The sequence below is a fragment of the Lutra lutra genome, chromosome 1, assembly GCF_902655055.1.
Source record: "Lutra lutra chromosome 1, mLutLut1.2, whole genome shotgun sequence".
Classification (NCBI taxonomy): domain Eukaryota; kingdom Metazoa; phylum Chordata; class Mammalia; order Carnivora; family Mustelidae; genus Lutra; species Lutra lutra.
The window spans coordinates 3,258,380-3,281,895 of record NC_062278.1 but is presented as its reverse complement, the minus strand read 5'-3'; the positions used below and the strand labels follow the sequence as shown (position 1 = coordinate 3,281,895).

Genomic DNA, 23,516 nt, shown 5'->3' with positions numbered 1-23,516 from the left:
AGTGACACAGCCACTTCCTTGTCATAGTCTCTCCCCTGCAGGGGCTTGGAGGACACGAAGACCACACGGGAGTCCTGACGGAGCCCTGGGGGGGCTGTGCTCTGCAGCCTGGAGGGGAGGCTGGGGGCGCAGAGCTGGCACTGAATTCCAATCTCAGCAGGGACAGTGGGGTTGCAGAGTGGGAGCAGGAACCCGGCGGGACCCAGCGCCCCAAGGAGGCACGTGGAGAGCAAGGCCACAGTGTCCTGGCAGGCGTGCTGCTGGCTCCTTGCTCAGAGGTTCCCTAGACACAAAGGAGATGTGTGCAGAGCGCTGTGTGACACGTTCAGGTATGAGCAGCCCTGGTCCGCTCACGAGGAACCTCATGCGCGGCTCCCTCCCAGACCCCAGACGGAGCCAGTTTTCCACACCCAGTCCTCTCGTCTCCAGACGGACGCTGTACAGCGTGCCCCCTCGAACTGCCCTGTTTTGAGAGTGTCTCCCGTGTCCTGCCAGGGTCCCGATCTCAGAGGACAACGCATCTGAGGGCCTTCCGTTCCTGTGGGGGAACCGGTCATTACACAGGCCATTATGAAAATACATGGGGAAGCCCTGCTTAGCTGCGGACAGGGGACAGAGAAAAGCCACCCAAAAACAGCCCGGGGAAAACAGAAACCCAAAATCAAAGTACGCAGTGAAAACTTCAGCTCAATTAGACACGGTCTCGACAAAATAAAAATTAGGAGCACAAGGAACCTTTCCCCTGTATTTACCAAGGTGCAAATTACGCAAAATTGTAGCTGCGCCTCTGCCAAGACTTCATACCAAACCGGGCAGAGTCACAGCCTTCCCCAGCAGTGGGATTTCCAACCCCAGCTGGAATTCCCTCGTGGGCACGGCCGGTGGCCGGCAGGACGAGCCCCCTGCCCTCCTTGCCTGAAACCACTCTTCTTCATCTTACCAGTAATTGCCTTGTCCTGGCCATTTCCGCCTACAAAAGCCTTCCATTTCGTGCAACACCCGCCCCCGGAGCTCCCTTCCGTCTGTCCGGCAGGATGCTGCCCAATCGTGAATCCTACCACAGGGCCAGTTAGATCTTTCCATTTACTTGGTTGAGGTTTTGTTTTCGATCATCCTAAAACCCTTGTCCTTTCTTAGGTGTTAAGAGAAATTTGGTGTTCGACCCTGGTTCCTGACCCCAAGCTCCTAACTCCCTTGGGATTTCCTGGGGAGTAGAAGTATCTCTTGTTCGAACAAGGTGACTCGGGATGGCTCCCAGATGGCCCTACTTGCCCACCCAAACCGAATCAGCAGCAGGAAGTGGCACTGGTGGACATGGCAGGAGAGTGTGTCCTGAGAGGGTGGCCCCCAGCTAGAGAGGGAGGCACAGACAGGCTCCGGGCCACCCCTTGCGTTGAACGGGCAGGTGGAGGAGCTTGTCTGAGATGGACCCCAAGAACCTCACCCTGAAGGCAATCATGGAAGGAAGAATGTAGCCCCCAGGACGGCTCCGTGGAGGGCCGAGGCCAAGGAGACAAAGCCACATGGCCAGGGGACAGCCCTGGCATTAGACATCCAGGAAAAGGAACCAGTTCCATCTTGAGGTCGAGAGGAACGTCGTAATTGTTCCATTCACGATATGGACATTTGGGAACAGAACTCTGCTCTCCCCAGCATTACACAGGGTGGTTCTACCCCCCCTCCCCCCAGGAGCTCCTTCCCCACCCAGGCGTCCAGCAGATAACAGCATGTACTCTGTGCAAGTTACAACACAAGGCCCGGATGCCAGGGGAGAGGGACTCAGAGCAGCCAGCTTCTAGAAGAGAGCCTCAGCTGCAGGGAAAGGCCGTCACCAGGACGTCCATTCCTGCGGCTTCAGCCTGCGTCCGCGGCAACCACACAGAGTGACCTCAGCCCCGATGGCCCCTGCCTGGCCTGAAGGGCAGAGGACTGGGTTCGGGGCAGACACAGCCTCAGAAAGTGAGTGGAGAATCCAGGAGCAGAAAAAGCCAGGAAGGGGGACACTCAAATCCCGTGGCTACATCTGCCCGACCAGATTCACCAGCCCTCGGAGTTCTGCCCCTCCCGCCACCCCCCACAGGAGGACCTGAAGAAGGTGCACCACTGACAAGGTCAGAGCCATGTCTGTGGGCAGCCCTGCCCTCAACCATCCGCAGGGACCCCCGAAATCCACGCTGGGAGGCTGAAGCCGTAGAACAGGCAGGAGGGCCCCCTCCAACGGCAGCTGATGGTTACTTGCCTGAGCCCAAAGTTTATTTTTTTAAGACTTTATTTATTTGAGAGAGAGAGCCCTTGTGCCAGGGTGGGGGGCACGGGGGGAGGGAGGAGCAGAGGGATAAACAGACTCTACACTGAGCATAGAGCCCAACTTAGGGCTGAACACCACAACCCCAAGGTCGCGACTGGAGCTGAAATCAAGAGTCAGATGCCCGACCCGCGGCGCACCCCCCTCCCCGCGCCCCACCCTAAGTCTATTCACCGCAGCGTTTTGGGCACAGGATTGCTTTCTAGGTGTCTCCGTGGCTCTCCCGAGGGAGGTTAGAGAGAGCAGCTTTGGCAAGTAGTCACTGTACGTGCTCAGCCAGAAGGCCACCTCCGTGAACCGCCTTCTGCGGAGTCAGGGGTGTGTGACCCCGTCCTTTATCCCAGGAGAAAACAGGGCTGCACCACCGCAGCCTGGTAACCCAGAGAGGCCCAGCTTAAAGACCCCGCAGAGGCTCATCCTTAAACAAAGGAGAAGGGAGACATTTATTCGTACCGTGCACTACTTAACAACTGATAAGAAAAGATTAATAACAGATTAGCATCAGAGGGCCCTATAACAGAGTGTTTCTGTGACACGATCTCCTATCCTTCCCGCTCGCTTCCGCTCACTCCGGTGGCTCTGACTGTTTATTTTCTTCTTCTTCAAAACTAACAATTCCTGCGGGGAGAAAAGAAGCACGAGTATAGTCCACACTCCTTTTTTCTATGCTGAAATGCTGTGCTAACAGATCTTTTGCAATGAATAATATTATAAATATTAAGCTTTTATCAGGCAAAAAAATACCATGTTAAATTTTATCTTATACCGACTTTCATGGTTTTTCTTTGGTACCAGTGTTAGGAGTTGGCCAGTTAGGGAATCGGGGCCAGGGTCCCCAACAAGAAAATATGGAGTCAGGACGGCCAAGATCACACGGCAGTGACACCCCGTTTTGCAGCTTAGACAGGACCAGACATTCTGCTTCGTGGCCTTTGCTGAAGTGATTTTGTTAAAATGTCCTGAAATAAGACTGTTAACCCCAAAGCGTTTGTCAATATCACAGGCAAGGGGCAGCGAAAACCTAAAACCCCAAATGTCAGCAAAAAAAAAAAAAAGATCATCAACATGCAGATATCATCCTAATAGTCGGACAAATAACATGACCAGAGCCCTGACGGGCACGACTCAGCTCACCCTGATTGCTTAAGATCATTCCGCAAAAGAGTGCCCCAAAACCCCTAGACTTAGAAACTCCCAGGGCGACTCTGCCGGGCCCCTCCCTCTCTGAGAGATTTATACTCTCGCTCAATAACCTTTGCTCGCTGCCCCCACTGCTCCGTCCGGTCGACCCTTTCATCCTTCGAGGCAGCGTGACCAAGAGCCACAGACACTAAGGGGATAAAAAAAATCCTATGACACCAGCAATAAACGGAGCAGAAGATAAACCCAAAGTCGAGGCTGAGAATATTCCGGTGAGGGTGAGCTCAGGAACCATCCTTGCCAGCACACGCGGTCCAAACACGACCAGCTCTGCAAATGTGGGGCTTCGCGGCTCGGCCCTTACATCCGTACAAAGGAAGGCAAGGACTTGCTACCTTCCAGTAAGGTGCTCCCTTAAAAGCGCCATGGAATTAAGAGCTATTTTTTGTTGTAAGTAAGCGCTATAACCCTCGCTGCGGGCGATGAAAAGAGGTTGGTAGGCTGACCCTCCGCCGTGATGCAGGAATCGGGTTAGATCTTAAGTTTTTGTCATTGGCATGAAATGTTTGCCTCCGAGACCCATTGCTTACCGCAGCCCGTTGCTCGTTTAAGGCGCTCTGACATTTTGGCATCTACCCGGGAAGGTGTGGGTAGCACCGTCCCTCCCCTCCCCTCTCTGCCCTGCTCTCAGGAAGACTGACGCTGCCGTACTTGCTCCGTGCACATTCTGTGCACAGCAGTCAGCGGTGGTCACACGGTTCCCTCTGCAGGCACACGGCAGGCACACGGCTGTCATTCTGCAGGCACATGGCGGGCACATGAGCGGGCACACGGCTGTCATTCTGCAGGCACACGGCAGTCACATGAGCGGGCACACGGCTGTCATTCTGCAGGCACACGGCAGTCACATGAGTGGGCACACGGCGGGCACATGGTAGGCACACGAGTGGGCACACAGCAGGCACACAGCAGTCAAGCGAACGATTCTCCACACACTGTCAGGCCCTAGGTCTCGCCCAGGGCCCCCTGGTGGGGCAAGCACAGTGTCCCCCCCCCCACCAGACGTGCTCAGGATTAGCCACAGCCTCCCCGCACGGAGCATCCCCGTGCCATTTCCCTGCTCGGCAGATGAGGGCCTCCTCCAACCTCACAAACCTCAGGACCCTGGGGACAAATGCAGGATGCGGGGGGTACAAGCAGGAGGCCCCCCGGCTGCCAACGGGCATGGCTGGCGTAGGCCTCCCGCGCTCTAAGCCACAGGCTGCCCCCAGCCGCAAGCACGGGCTTCTCTGGTGCACTGCGGTGGTTCGTCTCACTTGCCAACCAAAGCCTGACCCTATGTGCACCCAACGCATGGGGATGGAAACCTGTTTTACCAGGAGTTCATTATTACAGAGATTGTCTTCAAAAAAAAAAAAAAAATGGGAAGTACAGGTCTTCCCAAAAAAAGGCATTTGCTCTATATTTGCGGTAGAGACAAACGAACCTGCATGGGGTCCCTGGCCCAGCAACCACCATCTGGAGCCAGAGGTTCCCAGACCACTGGGTCCTGCACCACTGAGATGCCCGCCTTAAACCAGACACAAGGAACTGAGTTCCAAGAAGAAAGCCCTCTCTGAACTTCTGGGGCTGCCCACAGCACCTTGTCAAAGGCTCTAGGAACCTGAAGCCCCAACAGCCTGACGGTCACATCCCTGGCCTGTGACCTGCGGACACAGAAGCTTCGAGATTAACGGTCCCTTCAAACCCACTTGAAAGGGGCTGATTCCCAGCACCACTGGCCACTGATCAGACTGCTGGGATCCCACCATAGTAAAAATCGGGTAAAAAGAAAAAGAAAAAAAGGAAGCAGCATTCTAAATCTCTAGAAAGACCCTTCAGCCTGAGGCTGCTCTTTTGGTAAAAATGGAGATAATTAGCTCACGACGGACAGCGAGAGACCCCGCAGGGCTGCAGGCTGTCCCCGCCACCGAAAGGGGGTTGGTCGGGGCGCCTGAGAGTGGGACATCCCACGGCCCCGCAGGAGTCCTCAGCCGGCCCCTGAGATCTCATCCCAGTCACCGGGGCAGCCCACGGAGGCCAAGGTCAAAGACAGGAGAACCCGAGAGGCCCTTCCCAGGGTGCGCCCTCCTCCTCCCTGGGCCCGAGAGCGTGCTCACCCTGGTCAACGGAGTCCTCTCGGCCCTCCTCCCTGCTGCCTTCTCCATCGTCCTCCCCAGGCCTCATGGAGTCGGTCTCCCCCTCGGAACCATCGGCCAGAGCCTGGCCCTCCTCTGAGGGCTCCCCGCCGCCTGAGATGAAGCCACAGGAAACACTGTCACGTGGCCTGCGGGCCTGGGTCTCAGGTAGCTGCTTCCTCACCTGCCAGCGCCCACTCCCTCCTGCCCGCCACCCGCTCTGGGGACCCCCACTCCTGCTTGACATCACCCAATCAGGTCCAGACCTGGAGCACCCATCCCCTATCTCGGCAAGGGGCTCGGTGGGGAAGGGTGGCCTACTTCCCGCTGAGAAGCCACTGTCTGTTCCCCAGGGTTCCAGAGCTGACGGGGGCAATTTGATGTAGTCGATGAACATTGCTCTCTGAAGCGAAGGGGATGCCCACAAGCAGAGACCAGGGAGGGGAGGCCTGACCCTGCCGTGCCTGAGGCTGTCCCCTCCCTGGCTGTCCTCTCCAGCCGTCGGAACTCCAACGCATTAGGATCCGTGCCCCGTGCAAACTTCTCCAACGGCCCATGGCGCCTTGGCTACTTCTCGGGAAGAGCACGGGGAAGGGGACGGTCAGCTACTGCCACCCCCTCTTCAGGAAGGACTTGTCACCTGGCTGCTCACGGCCCTGGCCCGAGCTCACACCCACAGCCAGTCCCAACCGAGGGCGGTGGGCTTTTGGTCCAGGCTTCCCATGGAACCAACCAGGTGGTCCGTCCAGCCAGTCATCCCACTTCCCCCTTCTCCTTCCACCCCCAGGAGGCCCCAACCCCCCAGGCTACCCCCCGACATTTTCATGCACACAAAACAGGCCCAGAGTTCCAGGCCCACAAAGGGGGTACCCAGGGCCAGCACCCCGGAGGCGCCCCGTACCTTCGGTTTCCAGAGCCTCTTCTGCACCAGGCCCGTCCGCAGGGGGCTGCTCCTCAGGGAGGGTCGGGGTCCACAGAGCCAGCTCTGTGATTTTGGTGGCTTTCCACCTCGGAACCACGGTCATCATTGTCGTCTCCTCCTCCTCTTCCTCTTCTCCTCTTTCCTGTTGGTAAGTTTAAAAACAAAATTACAGGCATGTGTGTAGACTCGGTGTGGGATGCTTACCGCGAGGGGACATTCGGCCACCGTGACAGCACGGCTCGGTGGTCAGGCCAGTGGTCAGCCGTCCCTGGGGTGATCTTGGCTCCAAGGTGGGTCTTGAAAGCACTAGGCTGAGGCACAGACAGGCATCGCCGCACGGCGCCCACCCGTGCGCTCCCGCTTCTGCTGTGAATGGCTTCCAGACTTGACATTCCCACCTTCTGGAGCCCTCAAGAAGTAACAGAGACTGGGTGTGGCTTTCAGTATGCTCGGTCACATTTTCCCGATCACAGCTTCTTTAGTACAATAGCTAGCATCCCATCCCTGGGAGGAAAGGGCTGGGAGCATCCTAAGACGACCAGACAGCGTGGAAGGGCCTGAACACTAAGCATCTAGAACCAAGGACTATGGGGGGAAATGAAGTCCCGTGACAGTCGAGGGAGAACTGATCACCTCTACACGTGGGCTCTTCTGTAAGAGCGTAATTCCAGCCGTCCAGCAGCCGGCATATGCCCACCGGACGGAGCGTCCCAGCCTGTTCCCCGGTTTTGTATCTGTCACACATTTCCAAAGATCTGAATATCAATAAACTGGGAAGCGTCACTGTTACACAGAGGATAGTACGTATGACAACGTGGGACAGAGACCTGCCTGTCACTTCCACTGAGTCACTCAGAACCAGATGGCTTGGTTTCCAAGTTTCTGAGCTCCATCCCCCCCGAAGGGGGACGCCAGTGCTCTAGGCCTGCACCAGAGTCCCCGGGGGGCTTGTGAAAACACGGGTGGGACCTCCTGTGTCGGGATGTTGGGGGTGGGGCCCTACCACCTGCGTTTCTAGCAGTCATTAGATCTCAGATCTCCCATCTTCCGTGCGCTGTGACACCTGGTTTCTGTGCTTATCACAGCCCCGGGTGTCATCCCAGAAAGTCCAAGTGCAGCCCTAGACCAAGGCCCCCAGGCTGTGCGTTCCTCCCCAGCCTTATTCCTGAACAGGGGCAGTTCTGGGGGCTTGTGGCAATATCTCCCCACCTTCAGTGTTAGGGTGTTCTTTCTACTTTCTCCCCAGCATCCTGAAATTCTGACTTCTAAGAACTTTTCCCCAAACAGAACAAAACTGCCCACTCCCCAAATCACAATAAGGGCTCAGTCACTGAGATGGCAAGGGACAGATTTGGAGGGCGGTGGGACTGTGTAATAAGTTGAGCCAGCAGGTCCCTTCGGGGGCCCGTGAGCAGTTTCCAGCCCCAGGAGAGCCCAGCAAGGACTCAGTCCATCGCTGTCCGATCTAACAATACAGCACGCAGCTCAGCTGTGTTTGCAGTTCTAGACCACGCTTGCCAAGGGCACAGCGCAGACAGGGATGTGGGGAGCTGTGGCCCACAGGGGTGACTCGTCAGATTTCTCTAGATGCCTCGGCTTCTGGGAGCCCCTTCCCTCAGTCACTGCACGTCCCGGGATCCGGGCTGAAACGATGCTGGGGCTGGGGTTGGGCCTATTTTTAGCAACAAAATCAAGCATTTGGGACACTTCAAACTGGGTAGTTTGCCAGGAAACTGACCCTTGCTGCAATCCTCGGCCCCTGGTCTAAAGGGATGGTAAACACAAGTAGGGAGCATGAGGCCGGGGGCCGGTCACCGTGAGCCCGCAGAGGATTCTGGCCACTGCCAAGGCCGTGGATAGTCACTCTACAGAACAAAGAGCCTCTGGCACAGTGATCTGAGGGGAGCCGGAAAAGAGGGGCCGAGGGCAGGCCTGGGCGTGGGGTGTCCTGGTGGGATGTGCCTGGGGGTGACGCCAGGGAGGAAGGAGGTGCCAAGGTATTTTATGAAATCGCCTGTAGATCAGGAGATGATGACAAGAAATCCACCGGCACGTACACACACACATGCAGGCACACACGCGCACACGCTCGCACACATAACGTGCCTAGTAGTGACAGCGTTCACTGGCTAGTTCCTGTGAACCGGGAGGCATGGAGCAGGTATTCACGACAGCGCTGAGCGCTGGAAAGGTGCAAAAAGACAAAATGGGCAGGACAAGCCGCACGTCAGAAGTGTGACACTGGACAGACTTGGTGGCACCACGGCCACAGATGCCAGCCGTCACTCCTGCTGCCTGACGCTGCCCAGAGCTCTTGGACTCCGGGCCAGCTGCTCCTGACCCAGGCTGCATGTGGGCTTCTGCAGTAACGGTGATGTGACACTGCTCAGATCCGGAAGTTCAGGTCTGGACCAAGGCATGCGCATACAGGAGGATGACAGCATGAACGTGGCCAAGAGCTGGCATGACTTCCATGTGACCTGATGGGATCCGTGGGCTCAACAGCCCCGGGCAGCTCCTTGGCCCACGGATAGAGGAAACCGTACGCACTCTGCCACTCACCACATCTGTCAAACGGTACTCCCCGTGCTGCTCACATCCGATATCAAACACGTACTTTCCAGGGCCGACAGGCTGCGAGCAAAGAGAGACCAAGAGGGGCTTCACACTTAGTGTTCCGTAGGAACCGGAGCGCAAAATGCCACGGGGATGTCAGAAAACCAAAAACCGTCCCAAAGGTGGCGAGCGGGACAGCCGATGAGGGTTAAAGGGCTTTTGTGAACTCACGGCCAGTGGAATTGTCAGGTACAGGGCCTGTTTGGTTTCTTATCTAAACTTTAGTTTCATTGTCATAAAAGTAATGTATTTATTACAAAAATTTCATGAAGTCGACACCCACAGGCAAACAAGCTAGAGATAAAAGTGTTAATAATATTGGGACATGGTCTTGGGGTGCCCAGGTGGCTCAGCGGGTTAAGCGACTGACTCTTTTTTTTTTTTTTAAGATTTTATTTATTTATTTGAGAGACAGAGATCACAAGTAGGCAGAGAGGCAGGCAGAGAGAGAGGGGGAAGCAGGCTCCCCGCTGAACAGAAAGCCCGATGCGGGACTCGATCCCAGGACCCTGAGATCATGACCTGAGCTGAAGGCAGCAGCTTAACCCACTGAGCCACCCAGGCGCCCCAAGCGACTGACTCTTCATGATTTCGGCTCAGGTTGTGATCTCAGGGTCATGAGATCGAGCCCTGCCTCAGGTTCCGTGCTGGGCGTGGAGCCTGCTTCAGATTCTCTCCCTTTCTCCCTGCCCCTCCCCCTGCTGCTTTCCAATTAAATAAATCTTTAAAAATATATATTGTGATGTAATCTTTATAACCTTATTCCTTATTTCTAGTGCCTAGATTTTTCTAAATAGAAGTTTGACCGTAACTACACCCAGCGATTCATACTCTGCCATTGCTTAGAAAAACGGCATAAATGAATTCCCATATTCACAAATGGTCTTCCACAATTCCAGTTGTCAACCTGGTGTTTTCTTTCATTTAAGAATTGTAATCTATTTTACCCATCTACTACTGTTAATATTTGGCGAGCCGACGCTATCCATTGACAGAGACCGTGGCGGGAGACGTATGCAGAGTCGAATCTAATGTACACTCTTGATATTTTCCTCAGGGAAGTTTTCAGAGGTGGAATTTCTGGTACACACACACAGTGTGTACATATATACTCACAAAATATATAGACACACCTATTTTTTTAATATATTCACCAGAATGAGGCTCTAATGATCTTCCTTCCCACAACACTTACGAACCCTTTGTCTTTAAACCCTTGCTTCTCCTGGGCTCAACATTTTGCTCTATCTTTACATTTTTTGAGTATATAAGTAACAGGACTCATCATTAAGTCACATCTTTAAGTTATAAGTAGGGTTGGATTTTTTCAACATTTTTGACCACTTAAAATCCCACTGACTAATGCAAATGCTTTATGTATGCATACTAAATGTTACAAACATCCTAACCCCAGTGGTCATTTATCTCTTAAACTTTCTTTAAAACGTGTTCTAATCAATAAGGGATTGTTTTTAGCAAGCAAAATCTGTTGGGTTTTCCTTTATATTTCTGCTTAGAAAGTCCTCTTTCTTCATTTCAAAGTTAATGAACATTTACCTATTTTTTTTCCGTATGTGGTTTTGTTTACATTTAAACCTGTTCTCCCTTTAGAGTGTGTCTTCACCTCATGCTGGATTTCAAACGGACTTCGTTTTTCTTCATTTCATTAACAAGTTGTCCGAGCACCACTCCTCGACTTCTCCCCATCATGTCCTCATTAATTTAAATGATACCCTTTTCAGGAGCTAATTTGCCGTATGCACTTGCACCTGTCCCTAGACTTTCTAATCTGCTTCATGATCTGTATTTCTCCAACCTGGTAGCTCAGTTGCAATTATCAAAACTTTGAAGTACGTTTTAATAACTTGTCGGCAAGGATAGGAACGGGTAATTCTCTGAGGAAGGTAGTGGAACCAGGAGCAGAAGTGCATAAAGATGCTGGACTTAACTAGGAATCAGGGAAATGCACATTAAAACCACAAGACATTTTTTATCCATCGGAGTTGCAAAAACATTAAAGACTGGTGATACCCAATGTTGGAGAATGTATGACAGAAGATCTCAGAATCTGTTCACCGGAGTGTAAACTGGCACAGCTCTTTCGGGCGGCTGGCGATATCAACCATGATTCAAAACGTCAATATTTGTAGAATCAGCAATGGCCGTGTCTAACCTACATAAATATTCCCAAATGAGCAAAAAGATCGAGGTCTCTGTGCCTATTTTCGTGTCCGGATGTATGTGATCCTATTTTATACAGTAACAGCCCTCATGCTGTATGTGCACGTGCCGAAAGGGCTGGGTGTATGGGGACATTTCAATTGGAGCAGACAGAGCAGCACTATAAATGTGTTTTCTCTTCCTAATGATTTTCTTTTTTTTTTTTTTAAGATTTTTCTTTCTTTATTTGACAGACAAAGATCACAAGTAGGCAGAGCAACAGGCGGAGGGTGGGCGGAGCAGGTTCCCTGCTGAGCAGAGAGCCCGATCCTGGGCTCCATCCCAGGACTCTGAGATCATGACCTGAGCTGAAGGCAGAGGCTTTAACCCACTGAGCCACCCAGGCGCCCCCCACTAATGATTTTCTTAATAACATTTCCTTTCCTCCAGCTTACCTTATTATAAGAATACAGTATCTAGTACAGATACAAAGTATGTGGCTGACTTTGTAGTGAGGATACAGTGTATAACCCCTGAAACAGGAATGTGTGTTAATGACTGTTTATCTTGTCCGTAAGGCTTCCAGTCCACAGCATGTTCTAACCCTAACCCCAACCCTACGTGGATCTCTGACTGTGCGGGGGCCAGGGATCCGTGCCCCCACCCCTACATTGTTCAACGGCCCACTGGACTAGTGTGCCATGTGCACAGGTCTCACTAACCAGCAGAACAAAGCTCTCCTTCTCCAGGGGAGTCTAGGTTTGTTGATTTTCCCAATGAACTTTCGTCGAATTCTCATTCCCTCCACACAGCTCCCCGTGCTGAAAAGCATCCCGGGAGAATTTTCCTGAGAATTACATATGCAAATGCATGGATTTGGGGAGAATGTGCTGCTTTACAAAGACTTAAAAGTAGAATCTGTAAGTTAGGGAATGAATTTTATGTCAGTGAAAACTAAGTTTTAAGAGAGTCCAAGGTGGTTTCATGATATTAGTTCAATATTCCCTGCACCCAACATCCTTCTTTTTAAAGATTTATTTATTTATTTATTTATTTATTTATTTATTTATTTGAGGAAGGGGAGAGCAGGGAGAGGGGCAGATGGAGAGGGAGAGAATCTCAAGCAGACTCCCCGCTGAGCACAGAGCCTGCCCTGGGCCTCGATCTCACAACCCTGAGTTCACTGTCTGAGTTGAAGAGTCAGATGTTTAACTAACTGTGCCACCCAGGCGCCTCTCTCTATGTCAACTTCTAATGCCTTTAACTTGCTTTGCAAACTCTTCAGGGGACGTTTCTGGCCACGCTGGCTTGAAGCGTTGGGGGGGGGGGGCGGGTAAGCAGGGCATCTCTGTGTCCCAGCGGGGCCCCCACAACCACAGAGCCCTCCAACAGAAAGGACCAATTATGAGCCCTGCGGACTGGCCACACCTTCCCACGGAAGCCCACGTCCAGGTTGGGCAGGCTACCCTGCGGCAAGGAAGAAGCTCCCAGCGCTCCAGCTCCGTGCCTCCCAGGGCAAAGGATGTCCGAACACCCACATGCTCACAAGCACAGGAAATGTCTCACATCTGACCTACCATGATGAGCACATATGAGAGACGGGACCCTCCCCCCTCCGCTTTATAAGGATGGGCTGGATCCCGGCCCGGGTAGAGTGGGGGTTCATTGAGATGCAGAGAAAAGAACCAGGTGCCCTCCACTCTGCCATCTGTAGGCATCAGAGACTTGGGGAGAGGCACGGCTGCCCCATCCCTGTGTTTGGAGGGGTGGGAGGGTTCCCTAAGTTTTTATGTTCACATATTTACGCAGACGGGGGGAGGAGGGCGTGCTTCATTTCCCACCGACTTACGTTTTTGTTGAAGAACTTGCCCTGGTACCTGTGGTTCAGGTGAATGAGTTCGGCCGCACCTTCTTGCTGTCCATTCACCCAGGTACCTATGTACTTACTGCCCGTCTCTGCGTAGAAATAGGTGCCTTGCCCGTGCCTGGTGAAGACAGAAAGAACGTTCACTCTCCCCGCACAGTGGAAAGCCTTCCAGGTTTATAGGACAGACATTTAAATTGAGGGTGGCCTATCCTTGGCTTTTCTATCTGTGCCCCATCAAAGCACGCGCCTGCTCTGTGTGCCCATGCATGGGAGGGGCATCGTGTGCTGGACAGCGACACCCTTCCCGAGGCCCTTCCCGCGTATCATTCGGGTCACATGTGAAAGAGGCAGCGCTCCCAGGAGGCTCTGTGGCTCTGTCCCCAGGTGGGTACTTCTGTGGCCTCCTCGCCCCGGGGGCTCTGAATGAAGGACCGCGTATTCTCCCCGCACATCTGTACCTGCCCAGTCATGTCACATCTGGAGTGCCCACCTTAAAGCCTTGAAGGGTTTGGACTGCCTGGCAGAGTTGGCAAATGGGTTTTTGTCATGATTCCGTCTCATAATAAGGCGTCGTCATATTCTCGTTACATAAACAAGTGTACAGAACGGAAGAGAGAACGCAAACCTTTGGTGAGCAAACCACTCCCCAGTGTAGGTGTCATTATTGATGTAGTAGTAGACGCCGTAACCGTGCCTTTGGTCATCTGCCCACTCCCCTGGAAGGGACGACACAAAAGTGGGCCCGGGTGAGAAGGGAAAGATGGGCTTCACCTGCTGTCTCCTCCCTCTGTGGCCCCCCTCCATCCCCCTGCCCCTCTGGCTGGATGGTGTGGAGGGGGGGCTGGCTAAGGGAAACTGAGTCAGGGGCCTCCTGGATGCAGGTCTGAACAGGTACATACACGTGGGCCACTGTCGCCTGCATGTGCCCTCAACAGGTATCACCGCTGGTCGGTGGCAGAGCAAGGATACAAACCCGGGATTTGTCTGCACAGTTATCCCTACACCACATCCCTGCTTGCACAGTTCAGCGATCCAGCAACAACACCCAGACTCGGTGATCCCAACTCGGCCTCTCCCAGCAGCTCACTCTCTTTCCCACCTCATCACCTTGCTCTGACACACCTTCCCAGCCAGGGCGCCTGGGGTGCCCCACCTATACACTGGCTCCAAGGACGTGGACACCGCGGCGTTCCCAGCCCCTGCCTCCGCGGGACTCTTCCCTCACTGATTGCCCCTGCTTCCTCCCCCCCCCACCCCCTTCCCATGCCGCCTCCTGTGAATCTCCTGCTGCCTTGCTGAGAAATACTGGAACTGGTAAAGACACCATAAAACTCCCAACACCTCTACCGTAATGACAACAGCAAACTAGTTAGGGAATGAGGTCGATCCTAGAAGATAGATCCCCACTCCAGGAGACTTACGACACCCCCCAACCTTACAGCTCACACAGGGAAGAAACTTAAGAGTTTTCTGAGGTTGACCACTCTCCTAAAATGCACGTGGTGTTGCTAATAACAAGTTGTTACCTGGAATGACGCTTTTCTAGAATATGCATAATTTTTAAAAATGAATTTTCGTCAATTTCTGATCAAAGACAAAAGATAGAATTCCCTATTTTCTCTGTAGAGAGGGATATAACAGAATTGTGGTCAGACAGACATTCCATTATTAGCTAGACAGACAAGGAAAAGGCGTGTGGCAGCCATGTCAGACATGAATTTTTAAACTTCTGTTTGTTAAGTCCTCGGATTTTATAACAGTTGTGGCATTATAAATTGTTTTTATTTATTTTGATTTTTTATTACAAATGAACATTCACATGTATGCCAATCTTATGTTCTTTTCCTTAAAGAGAGCCCCCAAGACTTGCATAAGCTTCTGGCTTACAGGAGATCGGACTTTGCTTCTGCATCAAGAGAAAGAAGACACAGCATGCCACAGACATGTGGATCGTCCAGGAAATACGTGTTTATACGAGTGAATCCCATGTTCATCGACAGCAACAGATCGACGGAAGAGCACAGCCACACATTTTCTCTACCAGTCCCACAAGGTCTCGAGCACTCTGAGACAGACAAGCAGCAGCTCCAAGAAGAGCGCTGACCTGGGGGAGCCTTTCCCCTGCCCCCCGAGTGCGGGGCAGACCCACAGCTGACAGCCCAGAGAGGCGGCGGCGGGAACCGGCGTAAGTGAGGGAAGAGGTGTGACGTGTGTCAGGAACAGCATGAGCAAGGGTAACGGAGAACCCCCATACTGAAATAATTCAGCAAACACAGGGACTCGAACCTAAAGTCGCCCTGAGGATAGAGAGAGGGTGCAGGAGTCCTGGAGGACTCGGCTTTCAAGGAGCCATTGTGTCCTGGTAAATTACCAGTTTAAAACGAGGAAGAGGAGGAGGAGGAGAAGGGCAGATGTGCAGCAGAGGCAGTTTCTGTGGTGTAAATATTCCCACTGCGGCCAAGGTTGAACTGCGCACGGGGTTGGGGACAAGTGTCCCAGAGCTGGCTCGTGTGAGCTCTCAGAGCTGAGCAACAGGGCCCCAGGAGGCCAAGACGTCACTTGGTTTCTTCACCAAAAAAGACCATGACAAAACGATTCCATCCTCTTCTCTTGGCCATTACAGCTGGTCTCCAGGGCAGCGTGTCAAGAAAAATGTAGTAAGTACTTCACAGAAAATTTTCAAGAAACAAATTAAATTACAGGGGCACCTGGGTGGCTCAGTCAATTGAGCATCTGACTCTTGATTTGAGCTTGGGTCGTGATCTCAGGGTCTTGGGATGGAGCACCCTGTCCGACAGGCTCCGTGCTTAGTGGGGGTCTGCTTGAGATTCTCTCTCTCCCTCTCCTTTTGTCTCTTCCCCCATGTTCTGTCTATCTTGCTAATAAATAAATAAACATACAGGAAGGAAGGAAGGGAGGAAGGAAGAAAGGAAGGAAGGGAGGAAGGAAAGAAGAAAAAAGGGAGGGAGGGAGGAAGGAAAGGGGTGGTTCCTGGGTGGCTCAGTCAGTTAAGCATCTGCCTTCAGCTCAGGTCATGATCCCAGGGTCCTGGGATCAAGTCCGGCATCGGGCTCCCTGCTCAGCATCTGCCCCTCCCCCTGCTTGTGTGTGCGCACTCTCTCTCTCTCTCTCTCTCTCAAATAAATAAAATCTTTAAAAAAAAAAAGAAAGAAAGAAAATAATTAAATTGCAAAGGCACCAAATTTCAAAGCAGTGCAGAAACTTTTTAAAAGTCCTGGTTTACTGAACAAACAAGGTGTTAGCAATCCTGCCCAGCAGATGGTAAGCGGGTGGCAGGAAATGGTGACGTGAGGGAGCTAAGTGAGGGAAAGGTCGCCTCCTGGAGCAGGTCTTTAACACCGCGGACCAGGTTTCCCTTTATACACACGTGCCACTGAGAAGCTGTGCTGCTGTTGCTTTAACCGTGCGCTTCGTTGCTCAGCCTTCCGACCCCTAAACCTATACTTTCTCATCATTCTCCATCTCATCACCAGAGTGTCTTCAGCTACATTTCTGTTCAGGAGGAACTCCACGGTTGGCTGGCTGGTGGTCTGTGTTGGTTTTCCTCCAGGAGAACACCGTCCCCTTACAAAGCTCTCCACGTGCGTCCACCCCATCGCTGTCCCCAGGCCTCCCTCGAGGGCTCCCGGGTCCGCAGCTCTGGAGATTAAAGACCATTTAAAGCAAAACGCCCTGGGGCACGTCGGTGGCTCCGTCATTTCACTGTCTGACTCTTGATTTCAGCTCGGGGTCACGATCTCAGGGTTTTGAGATCAGACCCTGCGTCAGGCTCCACACTGGGTTCAGAGTCTTCTTGGGATTCTCTCTCTCCCTCTCCCTCTGCCCCCTCACCTCTGCTCGTGTGCAAGCGCTTGAGCTCTCTCTGTCTCTCTCAAATAAATAAGCAAATAAATAAATGAAATCGTTTTAAAAATAATATTAAAAAATAAATAAAATGAAATGCCCTTCTAAGAAGCTCTCTGCCCATCTGAGATGCAGGTTAGTCACTGTCTGCCCCGCTGGCTCCCTCCGCCGCTGGGTCCGCAGAACGTGTATGAGACGGGCGCTGACATCGGTGGGGCATCACTCTGGTAGTAGTTCCTGCCAGCTAGGGTCTTTGCATTGGCCACCTCCTTTGGGATGTGTAATAACCAAAACACATTTTTACAGGGACAGCACCCAAAAACCAGAGAGATCATGCACCTTGCCCAAGGCCACACAGCAGGACGGGAACAAAGATCCCGATTTCCGTGGTTCCAACATCGTGCTCTCTTGCGCAAGTAAGGGCCATGCATTCATGTCTTCTTCCAGCTCTGGCCACTGAGAGCATCCAGAAAAGCCAACTTCGAGTCATATCGTTTTGTCTCTCCACAGTGTCGTGACCAAACATCTTCATCTTTATTGGCTCCTTGCAGCTGGCTACAGGACCGGTCCTGAAGAGGGGTGTTCCCTCTCCTTTCCAAAGCCCTTGTCGACCTTCAGTCTCTGCATCTCACAGTCCATAGAGGTGGTCCGAAAGCCCCTCTAAAGTGGCTCCCACTCACCCCCCAACCTCATTTCCCGCTTTACCACTGCTCGAGTAGCCCCCAAACCAGGAGTGTCCGCTCGTCCCTGGGCTTCCCATCAGGCTCAGTGGGTTGATCAGGAATGTGCCCCCAACCCCGGGCTGAGGCTGAGTACTCTTGATAACCAGCAGAAAACCACTCTGTGTCCCTTAGGGTGGCAGTGGGCCAACACACAGTCTTGAAAAATTCAGCCATGTCTTAACTTAGATTTTAAGACTAGAAGGTTGTTCACTGGCTGAGCTAAAATTAACATTGTAGCTTTTGACCACGAAGAAGAAATCTCTGAGCAGTAACCACACCCTGCACACTTTAACATACAAAGCCACATGGAGACACAAAAACTCATGGCTGTTTGCAAAGAAGGTCTACATGTTGGCTAACCTTCATGTTAAAAACCCCTTCAATCCCTTATTCTGAGTACCTTCTTTACATATTTACATGTCGTTCCACTTGTATTAATGTCTACACTAAAATAAAACATGACAACAATGAGATTAGGTTCATAACAGTCTGGAAGGAATCAAATCAAACTCTAAATTAAATTGTTTCAAGTTGATTTAAAAAGCAGATGGTGTTCCTTCTGTGATAAGCCCTCTAAGAAATAGGAAACAGAGCCGAAATTCCTCTCTAACACGACCAGCGCTGGCAGGCCTCCCCTGGCTCTCGGACTCTGGCAGAACCTCTGGTTCAGAATTCCTTGGTTCGACTTTCATTCGGTGATGAGGGAGGCAGCTCTGGCTCACGCCGAAGGACATGTCCTCACCGGGAGGCGATGCTGCCAGCGGACACGTACTGAGAGCTCGCCAACCACCAGGCACGTTTCCCCGTGTTCACTCCTCACGCTGCGGACCAGAGAGCTGGGACAGCAAGCAGTGAGACTCTCTACACGACTTCACACCTCTTGTCACCATGGCTCCAGGGGTCGGTTATAGCTCCCCTGGGAAATCTGATGAAAACTGGATATGTTCTTCCCAGGAAAAGTCCAGAACACAGAATCCTGCATAGTTTCTGAAGGCTCACACCCACTCCCCACTTGTCTGTCTTCCCAGGCTCGTCCTTCATTGGGATCAGACCAACATGGTAGTCACACCGGGTAATGACGGTGTGTGGGGGCAGCCATGGGGTTCTTGGATATAAGGGAACAAGAATTTCCCTCCCACATAACATTGGCAGGTAAGAAATCGTGGCAAGGGGCTCCTGGGTGTCTCAGTGGGTTAAAGCCTCTGCCTTTGGCTCAGGTCATAGTCTCAGGGTCCTGGGATTGAGCCCCAATTCGTGCTCTCTGCTCGGCAGGGAGCCTGCTTCCCCTTCTCTCTCTGCCTGCCTCTCTGCCTACTTGTGATCTCTCTCTCTGTCAAGTAAATAAATAAAATCTTTAAAAAAAAAAAAGAAAGAAAGAAACTGTGGCAGACATAGGAATGCCAACTTAATGAGGCAGCGTGTCTTCCAGACCAGCGGCCTTCAACGAAGGAGCCACCAGGTCTAAAGAAACCACGTGTTCATCAGAAGAGGGACTGGCCAGAAAGAGAAGCAGCAAATCAACGTCAAGGGGCTGAAAGGACAGAGTATTTGAAGTCAAGGGTCCAGATCTCATGACGCCTGTGCTCCCTCACTGCTTCCCTTGCTTTTGGTACTCAGCACACGGGCTCACAGCTGTGCTGGCTGCAGGGTCAGCAGCCGGTTCGTTCATTACAGGCCTGTCTGGTTTCTGCATCAACCCTGTGAACCTAGGAGCACAGCTGTGTTTATTGAGTGACTAACTGATCTGGAGGACTCGAAGCTCCCTCAGCTCAGCAACCACAAACAAGTTCAATCCCCACACATGAGCTTTACAACGCAACCATCTGCTTTGTGAGCATATCTTACCTTCGTATCTTGAGCCATCTGGGTATATGAAAGTGCCGTGACCATGCTTTTTATTTTGAACGTATTCTCCCATGTACCGAGCACCATTTTTAAACTTGTAGACACCCTGAAACACATTGATTATATACAATTCGTATCATTCCTGTGTTCCGGGCTCACCACCAGAATATTAACTGGAGAAATCTAGCCACTGAAGGCACCTGTTCTGACCTGGCCATGTCTTTTCCCATGTTCGTAGTTCCCTTCATACGTGTCCCCATTAGGCAGTCTTGCTTTCCCATGTCCATGCCGTTCACCCGCCTCATTCCGCTCCCCCTCGTACTCCTGGGCAGAAGAGACAGGGACAATTACAGCTACCGCGTATTAATCACTAAGATGTGTTAAGCATTTTCGTAAGTAATATTTCATGGAATCCCTCCCAGTCTTCAGCCCCATCTGACAGGTGAGGTAGGAAACCACACCTGGGCGATGTGGAGCCTTGGTCTAAGGTGATACCCTGGGACCTGTCAAGGGTGGGAGCCTCCCTCACTCTCTCCAACATCTGAGTTTGCAATTGATCATGATAATCCTTTGCCCTGTGAGCAAAATCGACAAACTGCGGGAAATGCGAGGCGCTCCTAATTGTGTTCTCTGTGGGAACAGGCGTGAAGAAGCAGACGCCGGTGGCATGGCCTCAAGCCACATTAGGAATACCTCCCTGTTCCTTCCTCCAATAATCCAGGGCTCAAAATGCAAAAAGACCACCTCTTCCTCCAAGGATCTCCAGGGCTGCCTGTGGCTTCAGGACCCCTTTCACCATGGGGGCGCCTGCGGGACAGGAAGCCACACAGGGGAGCTAAGGACCAGGGCTCAGCTGTCACAAGCATCCCTAACTCCACTTAGTTAATCTCGTTATCAAGTTTCAACTCCTCAGCAAGAGACTCGAGTTTCAAACACTCGTAGACTAACATGGAAATAATTATGTAGCTTACAAGTAAATCAATTAAAAAAAACTAATACAGGTTTGTAATTCAGCTATTTTCTCCTACCCTTCAGGAAATAAACATTCCTCAAGCCCCTAACCATGAGTGCAGAGTGAACATATACGTAATAAAAGGGCGAAGGCACAGAGTAACGGTTTGACCCGGAGTGGTATCTGCAAAGAGGGCACCACCAGCTCAGACATACAACTAGGACACGGGGAAAAAACTGTCTGCGGTCTGCCTTTGCCCAGCACTGTCTAGCTCAGAAATCTATGCTCAGAACGGAAGGTAAACATGTGTGACCTTACCGATTTGTTTCAGGGTTAGTCGAAATCAAAATGTGTAAAAGCTCTCCACCTCGCTCAGAAGACCTCCCAGGGCACCCGACGGGGGGTGACCGAATGGGGGAGGGAGGGAGGCTCTAAAATGACCCCAGCTGTGATTCAAAGCTAAAGTTATGGGCACAAAAGAGTTACAAACCACTAGGGCTACCTGAGGGGACAAGTTCGAAGTCTTACTGGGCAGATGCTGTAGGTTGGGTTCCCCCAGAAACAGACTCTGAGCAAGTGATGTTTTAAAAGCGTCCCCTGAGAAATCAACAAAGGGGATGGGGAAACAGACACTAAAGAGGAGGGTGCGTGCGTCAGGAGATGTCCCCACCTGGGCCTCAATGCCCCGGGGATGCTGGAGTGTAAAGCACTGTGGTTTGTCCTCTTTTTAGCACGAGCTGCTGGCTGTCCAGAGAGCATGGATTCCTGGCTTCCGGCCCTCCTACTGGCCGGGTGGCTCCGCGGCGTAGAGGGGCTAGTCTTGAGCAGTGACCGGGGCAGAAGCTGGGAGGTGGGCACACCTAGCGAGCAAAAAGTTCTGAGCATCTATCACAGCCGAAGTGGTAGGTTTTTCAGCTAATTCTGAAACTGTCTCCACTCTGTACCCCCAGCACACATGCCGTGGCTGGGGTTCCCACCTGTCAGCCAGGAGACGGTCACCCTGTGCGGTAGAGTGATTAGTCTGGGGACATCCATCTACGCCCACACAGAGCCCGGCTCCTGCTCGGACGCCGGGCACCCAGCACCGCCTCTCTGCTGCCTGCACCCGGAACGAGTCCAGTGACCTGGGTCAGCTCCCGCAAGACCGAAGAGAGCCCGTGGGATTCCAGGCCCCCAGGGTGGAAGCCTTGCTAAGAGCCCCTCGCAGCTCTCGAAGGACCCCGCGAAGCCCTTCCCTCCACCCCCTTGATCCTGAGGCGCAGGCTCCGGGGCAGGACCCAGCGCCCTGCGGGCTCGCCAGGGCGGGGTGACCCGCCGGCTTCGGAGGGCGCCCGGACGGAGACCTGCAGCAGGCGGGGGATGCTCCCGGAGGCTGGGCTGGGAAGTCTTCGCCTTTAACGGGAGGCGGGATGCGGAGGGAGGAGGCGGCGAGAAGGGATGTGGCAAGAGGACGTCAGCGGGGCACCTTCCACCGCCAACATCCCGGGCGCGGCGCGGCGGTGGCCGGTGCGGTCCCGGTCCCCGGCTGGCCTCCGCGGGGCGCCCGGGAAGCCCCCCGCCCCCGGAGCGCTCACCCCAAGGTCATTCTCTCCCTCCTCCTCCAACTCCTCCGAGCCCAAGTCCGACATGCCCTCGCCCCGGTCTCGGTCCTCGCCGCCACCAGCGCGTCTCCAGCCGGTAGGTCCCCGCCGCCCGCACCGCCGCGTCCGCCGTTGCCATGGAGACGCGGTCCGCCCCGCCTTCCCCCTGGCGCGGGCGCTGGGGAGGGGACCGGAGGGGCGGGGCGGAGCCACGGGCCGCGTTCGGGTGCTGTCATAGCAACGGGAAGGCGCGCCCGGGCCTGGCGGGAAGGGGCGGGGCGGGAGGGCGTGGGGGGAGCCACTGACCGCTTTCGGTGCTGTCATAGCAACGGGAGGGAACCTCGACCAATCGGAGCCCGGGAAGAGGGAGGGGGCGGACTAGGGATGGACTCGGCGCCCCCGTCAAGCGGGGACCCCGCGTGGCTGGCCCGGGCCGCCGGCTGCCGGCTGGTGCTGTCACGAGGGGCCGCCTTTGGACCAGGGCCCTAAAGACGTGGAGGACAGACGACGCACAGGGGCCCGCCCTGGGCAGGGCTTCACCTCTGCCTGCGCTGAACCCTGACCCTTCCGACCCGGCCCCTTGGCTTCTTGGGTCCCTCCGTGGGCCCTGCCTGCTCCTCCCCACCTTCTGGGCTCTCCCGACCCTTCGGTGTTGGCGTCCGGAGAGCTCTGTCCGTCGAGAGCTTTTCTCTGACGCAGGGAGTCAGTGTGCGGGCGCGTCCACACTGATGTCCTTAAGAGTTTGACATCCCTTCTCCACCCCGAGCCTGATCCAGTCCCCTCGCTACCCCAAGGAAGAAAGGACTTCAAGTCCATGTTATCATCTACTGCCTGTCGTCCGTCCACCTGTCTATCCTCCGTCTAGCTCTCAGCCCCCACAGCACCGAGGAAAGTGTTTTTCCCCCAGCAGACGCTCAGCCAAGCCACTGAAATCCAGTCCACGGGGCCATTAGATTCCCGGTGAGATGGAAATATGGTCGAGGTCTTTCTTCATCAGTGGACTTAACAGAATCTCTATTTTGTATGTGTGAATAGACAAAGACCACCCAAATGAACAAGCAAAGACCATGTATTCGGAGCTTGCCCTGGCGAGGAAGTCAGCCACCATCACTTGCATTTGGACGGAGGTCATGGGCAGGCAAAGGGAAGGCAAAGCTTCCAGTGGAAAAGAGCGAGGTCTCCAGGTACGCCCCAACTGGAGGCTGTTAGCCCAGGGAAGCTGTGGGTGGTTAATTAGAAGTGGGCCATCCCATGTGACTGGTTAGCAATGCATATTCAACTTTCTCTGGTTGGTCTGAAGCTGGAAATGGGGACAAAGATGACAAAATTGCTCAGTTATTGATCAAGTCCTGGCCACTGGTTACAG

At 53.3% G+C, this 23,516-nt stretch overlaps 2 protein-coding genes across 3 annotated transcripts in view; one reads left to right on the top strand and one right to left on the bottom strand.

The window, feature by feature from the left end:
- Positions 1–2,729: 2,729 nt before the first annotated feature.
- Positions 2,730–22,299, bottom strand: RSPH1 (radial spoke head component 1). 2 transcript variants are annotated; one of them, XM_047719490.1, is made up of 9 exons: positions 22,145–22,299; positions 19,829–19,942; positions 19,619–19,724; positions 13,813–13,903; positions 13,170–13,305; positions 9,107–9,178; positions 6,524–6,686; positions 5,605–5,736; positions 2,730–2,923 (listed from the first exon to the last, which is right to left on the bottom strand). In XM_047719490.1, exons 1-9 carry the CDS (start codon positions 22,196–22,198, stop codon positions 2,871–2,873), a joined length of 921 nt encoding a protein of 306 aa, XP_047575446.1. In that variant the 5' UTR covers positions 22,199–22,299; the 3' UTR covers positions 2,730–2,870. The 2 variants fall into 2 exon arrangements, with proteins under 2 accessions (XP_047575446.1, XP_047575438.1); XM_047719482.1 differs by having other exon boundaries at positions 13,813–13,931; positions 19,620–19,724.
- The window catches only part of SLC37A1 (solute carrier family 37 member 1), a 76,401-nt gene continuing 74,621 nt past the window's right edge, over positions 21,737–23,516 (top strand). The window contains exon 1 of the mRNA XM_047719443.1: positions 21,737–22,247. The gene's annotated coding sequence lies outside the window, so the exon portion shown is untranslated. The remainder of the gene's footprint in view (positions 22,248–23,516) is intronic.